Raw genomic sequence first — 8993 nt, forward strand, 5'->3', positions numbered from 1 at the left:
AAAAGAAAAGAAATCGTTGCCTTAAATCTTCCTGGGGAAGGGAGGAGGTGGGACTCCCACAACACCCGCCTCCCGCCCCCCTCACTTCGCCCAGCAGGGTCCTCTCTTCCCTTCTCCCCACCCAAGACCCTTCCCAAGACAAGGCAGCCCACTTGCCGCCCCCGACCTGGCAAATGGGTCGAAATCTTGGGCTACTCGGCAGGAGGGGAGGCGGGGAGGTCTAAGCAGCCCTTTTATGGGCCGGGGGCCGGGGGATTTGGGAGCTGGGGAGGAAGGTTGGAAAGAGGGGAACCCGGAGCGGCGCCGCTACCCGTTGCTATAAAAACCTTGGCGTCTGCGGAGGTTCAGCAGCACTGTTGCCAGGAGACTAGGGATTCTAGAACCAAAGCTGGGAGGGCATTTTCCCAGCTTGTCGCATTCGCTCCTCCGGCCTCTCCTCCACCCCCTTTAGGTCCCTCCTTGGGGGCAGTGACCCCCGCGCCAGTGGCCTTGAGAAACTTGGGAAGATCACGTAGGGTGGAGCCTGGCACCTAACCCTCCCACCACTAGGGGCACGCGAGAAGCAACCCCACCCGAGGCCGCCCTGCAACCTCTCTGGCTGTCATCTCTTGGCGTGGAGCCTGCGAGAGAAAATGGGGGCGGAGAAAGGGGGTGGGGAAGAAAAAGTGTGGGCTGTGCCAAATAACCTGGCCTCTCGGGGGTGCAAAGAATCGGGAGGGCGGGATCTTTTTTCCTTATCTTTGTCTTCAGGAGTCATATCCTCCGCAGAAAGGAAAGTAGAGACATTTTACCTAGGCCTCCTTCTCTTTTGACCTCTCCTTTTAAGTTCCTTCCTTTGCTCAGTGTTGATGGCTCTTTGCCCCCCTCTCCTCCCTCTGTACTTTGGTACGAACCGATGGAAAGGGGCGGAAGGAAGAAAAGGAAAAGGAAGAGGGCAGGTCTTAAAGGGAACGCAGCCATTTCTTAAGCGTCTTCTTCCTTTCTCCAATTTTTCAAGGACGAACGCTGAAGAGTAGGTTCCGGAAGCTAAGCACAGCTGGAGGAACAGGGGCCGCAGCTGGAGGCACGAGCGCCGGCGGGGCAGGCGGAGGCCAGCGTCTGCCCAGAGGAAGGGCGTGGTGTGCGCGCCCTCTGTGCCCCACGCACAGCTGTGTCGGCCCATGTTACGGCAGGCAAAGAGCTTTAACATCTGGGACCCGGCTGGGGCAGCGGGGACCTGCGCGCAGTGGGCGCGGCCGATGAGCCGGGCTGGAGGGTGAGCCTTCCGCCGGGGCTGGGAGAGAGCTGGCACCTCCAGATAAGGCCCAGGGCGGCCAGGGGACCTCCGCGATGCCAGGCGAAAATATCTTCCTGTTTGTGCCTAACCTCATCGGTGAGTGCTACCCGCGGCTCCGGGCCGAACGGGAGGGCTAGGGACCTTGGGCAGGCTCCCTGATCCTGCCCTGTCTCCCCCCGCCGTCTCAATCCCAAGGTTATGCCCGGATTGTCTTCGCCATCATTTCTTTCTACTTCATGCCCTGCTGCCCTCTCACGGCCTCCTCCTTCTACCTGCTCAGCGGACTTCTGGACGCTTTCGATGGACACGCTGCTCGAGTCCTTAATCAAGGTGACAGACACCTTTTCTCAGCCAGCCTTGAGACCCAACAACCCTCAGCCCCCTTTTCCTGCTTCCTCAGGACCTCGGGGTGGGCGGGTACTCGGGAATCAGAAGGCTCTGTCATTCCCATCTCTGTAGAAAGCAGAATAGAATGGCTGATTTTGTAGCAGAAGGGATTTAAGCTCGCTGTGGAGAAGAACTCATTGATAGCGAGGGGTGTGAGATACCAAGACCCGGCATGGCAGTGCAAGTGCTGGAGGCCTCTCTGAATAAAAATCCATTCAACAGGTGTTTTGGGGGCATCTACTGTATGCCAGGCACAAGCCATAAGGATTCCAGAAAGCATGTTTAGAGGGAGGATGGAGAGGGAAGGGAGATGGTTTCTGGAGAGATGATTAATTTTTTAATCTGTTCTTCAGACCCACCTCTAAGACTTCCCTAAGACTTCAGGTCTCTTTGTCTTGAGACCTGGGTCCTTGGTTCTGGGATTGATGAGTTGTAGTGCTTCCTCACTCCCTTCTACACTGTTTTCTCTACACTGCCATGCTTCCTTGTTTTATGGTATGGTGACCCTTGACGTTTGACCTTCGTATTCCAATGATAGCAGTCTGCTTTCCTCCCCAGGCAGTGGATTGTGGGCCTTTTCTCTCTTAGACTCTGCATCAGAGTGATACGCTAAATACGGCCTCTGTCACAGATCCGTTGCCCCCTTACAGCCCCCGTCCACCTAATAGTTGCCATTTTTCAGGAACCCGATTTGGGGCCATGCTGGACATGCTGACAGACCGGTGCTCCACAATGTGTCTGCTGGTCAACCTGGCCCTGCTCTACCCTCGCGCCACCCTTCTTTTCCAGCTCAGCATGAGCTTGGATGTTGCCAGCCACTGGCTGCACCTCCACAGGTCAGTGATTCTGGGGGTGTTGACTGGTTGAAGAAGACACTACGGTGGGGAGGGGTGAGACCATATGGGAGGTGTCTTCAGGCTTCTTGGGAGGTCTCCTTTTTAGCTTTGCTTTGTTGAAGGACCCTGGGCAAATCTCTGAATTAGCGACAGTCCTGTTTTACAGTTGGATTAAGTAATCCCTAAAACCCTTCTGAGGATTCCAAAGAGTTAACATCCCTTGGGAAGGGGCATGGGGCTTTTGAATCCTGATTCTTCCCCCAGCTACCCAGCTAGGTAGTGTGACTTCGGGCAAGACAGTGGTCCTCAGCTGTGCCCCAGTCCCTCCTCTGTTCAACAGAGGCAATCCCGGTACCTACTTTGTGTGGGTTGAAATGTGGATTAGGTGGGCATTCGTAGTAATGAAAGCTCATGGATTCCGCCTACTTTCTCCCCAAGTTCTGTGGTCCGAGGCAGTGAAAGTCACAAGATGATTGACCTGTCTGGAAATCCAGTGCTTCGCATCTACTACACCTCCAGAGTGAGCATTTGCTGCCCCTCCCTGTTCACTTAGCTTACGGGCAAGTCCTGGGCTGAGCCCTGGGCCCGGGGTGGGATTGGTGGGAAGGGCTCCTGGGCTGAGCCCTGTGAATTGCTGGAGAAAGCAAGTGGGCCTGAGGCCCAGGTGCACCCAGGGAGAAGGAACTGAGTGGCTTGAGGGGAGAGGGAGGGAGGAAGAAGCCAGAGAGGTGTGCAGAACCAGCTCTCAAAAGGCCTTAGGCCGTGAGAAGGAGTGTAGTCTTTACCCCGGGTGGGCTCGAGGGTGTAACACCTCCAGGTAAGGCCCAGGGCTTCAAGGGGGCAGCCCTGTAAAAATATCTTCCTGTTGGTTTGTAACCTTGTGGTGTGGTGAGTGCTGCCCACAGCTCCGTGCGGAAGGGGAAGGTGATGGGCCTTGGGTAGGTTCCCTGATCTGCCCTGTTCCCCCTATGCCCACCCACATCCTACCCGTACCGCCCTGCACCCCTCTTTCTGCAGTACAGTTCCTGGCCCCCCGGCCCCTAGTTGGGGGATCGGGGGCACTACCCTACCCTCTTGCTTAAGCAGCCTTTTTGCTGTCTGTGCAGCCCGCTCTGTTTACCCTGTGTGCTGGAAATGAGCTCTTCTACTGCCTCCTCTACCTGTTCAGTTTCTCCGAGGGACCTTTAGGTAGGAGATGAGGGGCTGGGCAGGAGGATGGGAGGGGGTTGGGCCTGCCCGGGGAGTCAAAGGCCCCTCCCTCACCCACATCCTGTTTTCTCTGTATCGCCCTTGCTCCCTTCCCACAGTTGGCTCTGTAGGTCTTTTCCGAATGGGCCTCTGGATCACAGCCCCTATCGCCTTGCTCAAGTCCCTCATCAGTGTCATCCACCTGATCACAGCCGCCCGCAATATGGCTGCCCTGGACGCAGCAGATCGTGCCAAGAAGAAGTGATCCTGGAACCTCCAGCCCCTGGCTACCCACCTGCCCTGGGAGTCTCACTGTGCCACGCGGCACCCCTGTCCCTCCTAGGAGGTCCCAGGCTCACGTCTTCCCAATGTGTCGTCCAACCTGCTGGGAAGGGGGACCAGCCTCTTTGGTGATGTCATGTTCTCCGTAATCCTGGGGACGAGTCCCACCCCTGTGATCTCCAGGGACCTGGACTTCAAATCAGGAAGGATGCTCAGGAGGCCCCACCCACACGGGCAGTGCTCCCGGGGCCCCAAGAGAGCTGTCTGAGGATCGGGCATAGTCACACCTGCTGGCTCAGCCCTGGGATCTGGCTTGGCTGAGACCTTAGGGACACTTGAGTAAGGGAGGTGGGGTGGGGGCCAGGTTTCCCAAAAGGCAGGGGTTAAGACCTCTGCCCCTGGCTAGATAGAGGAAGCCTGTGGGTACCATGGCCCAGAGAGAAGGTGCTGTCGAGATCCCCATTGCAATCTCTGTCCTGGCTCCGAAAGCCTTGATCATAAAGGCGGGAACATCACTGTTCTGGACTTGGTTTCCTTTGAGATAGTCTTGGACCAGGGCCTGGGTCGAGGGGAGCTTGGGGGAAAATGATGATCCATCTGGATACTTTGCCCGCAGTAGTTTACTGGCTGGCTCCTTCCTGTCATTCCTCAGTGACCTCAGAGAGATCCCCTCCCTGCCACCCAAGCGCATTCCATGTCCTCTGCCCACCTGCTTTATTTTCTTTACAACACCGTCACTGGCTATCTACCTTTACTTGTGTACCCGATATTTTCTACCCTCACTAAAATGTAAACTCCACGAGGGCACAGACTCTTCTTGTTCTTTCTCTATCCCTACAAAGAAGATTAGCCTTGACCTGACATATCGTAGCGGCTTAAATACTCACAAATAGATCGGTTGGTTTCTCAGAGTGTGGTCCTTAGACCACCTGTGGGATATTTCTTGAAAATTCAGCTTCTTGGACCCTGTGCCAGACCTTCAGAGTTGGAAATTCTAGGGATGGGCCTAGAAGTCTGAAGTTTTAATAAACTCCAGCTGATTGATTATTCTTCCCAGTTACACTGAGAATCACTGTTCCCTCTTAAACAGTTTTTGGGGTACTTATCATAGGAGACATTGTCCCAGGCATCTGTCCCTGGCAGCTATCCCTGCTATCTGAGCAGAAAGCTGTCTGGCACCAGCTTTCTTTTTAAGACTGCATTGAGCCTACCATATATGCCAGACCCTGTGCTGGGGCTTCTTTGCAGATATTACTTATTTTGTCCTTGTAATCATTTAGCCAAGAGGGCCTCATGCCTGAGAGGGCTGAAATTTATCAGATGTGTATTGAGGGACTTCCCTGGCAGTCCATTGGTTAGGGCTCCACGCTTCCACTGCAGGGGGCACAGGTTTGATCCCTGCTCAGGGAACTAAAATCCCACAAGCTGAAAAAAGATGTGTATTGAGCCTCAACTGCTCTAGGCCCAGGGGATTCAGTGGAAAGGAGGCCACAGTATAGCCAGAAAGGAGATGATGCAGTTAGGGAGGTGCTTGTTGGGGGATAGGGTTAGAATGTGCTGTAGTGCTTTGGGTGTCTTAAGTAGAAAACTGGTAGTAGTAATTGGGGCGGGAAGGGTTAATGCAGAGGAGAGGATTGATTCTCAGCTGAGGGAGCCGGGAGGCCAGAGAGCGCCCTGAGCAGTTGCCAAATGGAAGCGATTGATGTGCTGGAACACCGAGCACTGGGGGTTGGTGGCTGGAGAGCTGAAGAGAGGTGGGGTGGAAGCCTGCGGCAGTCTGAGGAACCCAGGAGGGCTTTTGGACTTCACCCTGAGGGCCACACGGAGGTGCTGAAGGAATCTTTCAAAATAATAGGTAAATTATTCACATGTCAAAATAGTAAATTGCACACATTACAAAAGGATGACGAAGTCTCCTGCCACTTTAAGCTCCCAGTTCTCCCCAGAGGCAACCACTGCTACTCACTGATTCTGTGTCTAAATAAATTCTTCACGTCTACACGTATTCTGTATTTTAAAATTCATTTTATATATTGGCTGGTCCGCTAATGAAACCCAGCAGGACCCTGTGGGGCTCCCAGGTACAAATCCTTTCCGTGTCTCCTGTTTCTTGTTTGTAGGAAATAGGCTTCATTCAGCCTCCCTGACCTTCCCTGAGTTCCAAAGGGCAGGTTCTAACAGTTGCTAATCAGAGAAGGGAGGGAATGGGGAAACAAGGGAGGAGATGTCAAGAGACAATAGTGCAGCCTTGGGGCAGGGTCCTGGTTCCTCCTCAAGGAATATAGGTAACAATATCTTTTGTTTTTTAATTAATTATTTTACTGCACGCGGGCTTTTCTCTAGTTGCAGCGAGCTGGGGGCTACTCTTTGTTGCAGTGCGTGGGTTTCTCATTGCCGTGGCTTCTCTTGTTGCGGAGCATGGGCTCTAGGCGCGCGGGCTCAGTAGTTGTGGCTTGTGGGCTGTAGAGCACAAACTCAGTAGTTGTGGCGCACGGGCTTAGTTGCTCCACGGCATGTGGGATCTTCCGGGACCAGGGCTCAAACCCGTGTCCCCTGCATTGCCAGGCGGATTCTTAACCACTGTGCCACCAGGGAAGTCCCAAGATAGGTTATTTTTAACTCATGTTAAGGCCTAATCAAGAGCTCCTGACTGGGAGCTCCTGAAGCAGAGATTCAGGGACTCAGGCTCCTCCTGACTTACAGTTCTGTGATTTTCAACACAAAGCTTCCAAGAGCACCCTGCTTGCCTTCATCTCATGCAGGCAGAGGTGCACCTGGAGGACTGCACGAGGCTGGTTTATGGGAAGGCAGGGAATTGGCACGTGCTACCGCCACTCCCGTTCCATTGGCTGCAACTCAAGTCACGTGGCCACATCTACATGCAGGGGAGGTTGGGAAAGAGATTAGTTGTGGGACTAGGAGGAAGAGCAGATAGATTTGGTAGGCAGCGTCTTACCATACAGAGTGTGGTTTTGCTGTTTAAAGACAAATTTTTCTTATACAAGGCGTACTTCAACAAATCAATTTATTTGGTATTCAACCAAAGAAAAGCCATTTGCTCCAGTGCTGGAGGAAAACAGTCTGTGTTGATCTTCATCACAGATCACACCATTCTGTATTTAATGGGCAATTTAAGGGAACTTCAAGGATAAATGTGGTACCAAGGGACTGACTGAGAATTGGGCTCCGGTGTGAGCTGGAACTCCACTGTATTTCCAGCAAGGCCTGTTTTCCAACCACAGAGGTATATCTTGTCTCCCCCACTCTACAATAAGTGCTGGGGAGACAGTGAAAACCTGTCTTCATGCAAAAAGCTTCTATTACCTTATTGGATTTCACAACTTTATGAGGTACATGTAGTCAGGATAGGCTAGATTATGCTGTGGTAACACCCCCCCTCCGCTCCCCTGCCAAATCTATTACTTAATACAGTAAACATTTCTCCCACCTGCTGCATGTCTATTGCGGGTCAACTGTGGCTCTGCTTGGACATTTTTCTCTGGGACCCAGGCCAATATTGGAATATTGCTGGTTAACATGGACAAGGAAGAAGGATGGTGATGTCACTCCCTCTTAGATTTCATTGGCCTGCATAGGTCATATATGTGGCCAAGCCCAATGGCCATTGGAGATCTATGTGGAGACATCAAGTCATCAATTGGAAATGAGCTTAGAGCTCAGGGGTGAGATCAGGGATGGAGAAATGGATTTTTGAATATAAAGCCATGAGACTGGCCAAGAATGTAGCTAAGAGAACAAGGCTCTGGGAATTCCCCGGCAGTCCAGTGGTTAGGACTCTGCACTTTCACTGCTGAGGGCCTGAGTTCAATCCCTGGTCAAGGAACTAAGATCTCACAAGCCGCACGGCATGGCCAAAAAAAACCAAGGCTCAGAGTGACTCATATTTAGCGGCTGAGCAGAGAAAGTAGAGCTGGCCAAGGAAACTGAGACACAGCCAGGGAGGTGGATAGAAAAGTGCAGCAGGCTAGGTCACGGGAGCCTAGGGTGGAAGAGGGGTGGCCAACTGTGCTGAATGATGGGAGAGGCTGAACGAGAGGACCTAACTGCTGGGTTTAGCAACAAGGACATCACTGGTGATGCCGAACAGAGCCATTTCCATGAAGCAAGGGGTGGAGCCAGAAGCTAATTGGAGTGGTTTGAGGAGATAATGAGAGGTGAGGCATGGAAACTGAGGACTTTGGCCGTGAAGGAGGACATGTGGCAGCTGGAGGGAATGTAGGGCTGAGAGAGGCGGTTCTCCATGGGAGGGAGCAGAGCATGTTTATATACTGGCGACACCGATCCAGGAGACGGAGAAGCAGATGGTGCAGGAGAGAAAGGAGGTGGGGACGGAGGAGTGGACTCTGAGGACCTGAGGAAAAGGGGGCGAGCCGGGGTCAGCGGGACACGGCCTCAGTGGGAAGAGGAGGGAGGACAGAGTCCAGATGGGGTCGTTTGTTACATGTGATGCTGGAAAGGGCCTTCCTGCCCCATGTGCTTCTACTTTCTCAGAGGTGAGAGAAAGTGGGCAGGGGTGTGGGAGGTGGAGAGGAGAGGGGGTGTGAACAGCTGTTCTGAAGGGGATCTCACGCAAGCTAGACAAGCAGAGTCAGAAGCCGTTAGGTCTCTCGAGATTTGTTGCCGTGAGTTTCAAATGAGATCAGTCAGTAGGTGGGGTGTTCTTCCTCCAGGAACACGCAGCTGGTCAGGGAGGGCGGAGGGGGCAGTAGCTGGTTCAAGTCGGGATGGGGCTTTTTCCACTGAGTATCGTGGGGTGGGGAAGAGGCGAGGAGGGAGGGAGGGTTTTTTTTTTAATTGAAGTATAGTTGATTCATTTTTATTTTTTTAGCTCTCATTACTTAGGATCACTTCTCATACATAATCTTAGGCAATCAGTCATGGAATATAATTTTTTAAACCTTTACCCTATTGCCCCCCTACATCTAATCCAGCTTCCCCTCTGGCCACCCCAGGGTGAGAGAAAGAAAGGAGATTGCCATCCAAAGACATCTGGTTTGGAATAC

The 8993-nt window shown here is 53.0% G+C and overlaps 1 protein-coding gene across 2 annotated transcripts; it reads left to right on the forward strand.

Moving 5' to 3' along the window:
- Positions 1-1329: 1329 nt before the first annotated feature.
- Positions 1330-3952, forward strand: CDIPT (CDP-diacylglycerol--inositol 3-phosphatidyltransferase; the record flags this gene model as incomplete). Of its 2 annotated transcripts, XM_079718378.1 has the most annotated exons (6): positions 1330-1372; positions 1472-1606; positions 2346-2499; positions 2938-3019; positions 3606-3687; positions 3807-3952. In XM_079718378.1, the coding sequence occupies 6 exons, from the start codon at positions 1330-1332 to the stop codon at positions 3950-3952; spliced, it is 642 nt and encodes a 213-aa protein (XP_079574504.1). The 2 variants fall into 2 exon arrangements, with proteins under 2 accessions (XP_079574504.1, XP_079574505.1); XM_079718379.1 differs by lacking the exon at positions 1472-1606.
- Between the last annotated feature and the right edge of the window lie 5041 nt (positions 3953-8993).

This window comes from Hyperoodon ampullatus (assembly GCF_949752795.1).
Source record: "Hyperoodon ampullatus genome assembly, chromosome: 14".
Classification (NCBI taxonomy): domain Eukaryota; kingdom Metazoa; phylum Chordata; class Mammalia; order Artiodactyla; family Ziphiidae; genus Hyperoodon; species Hyperoodon ampullatus.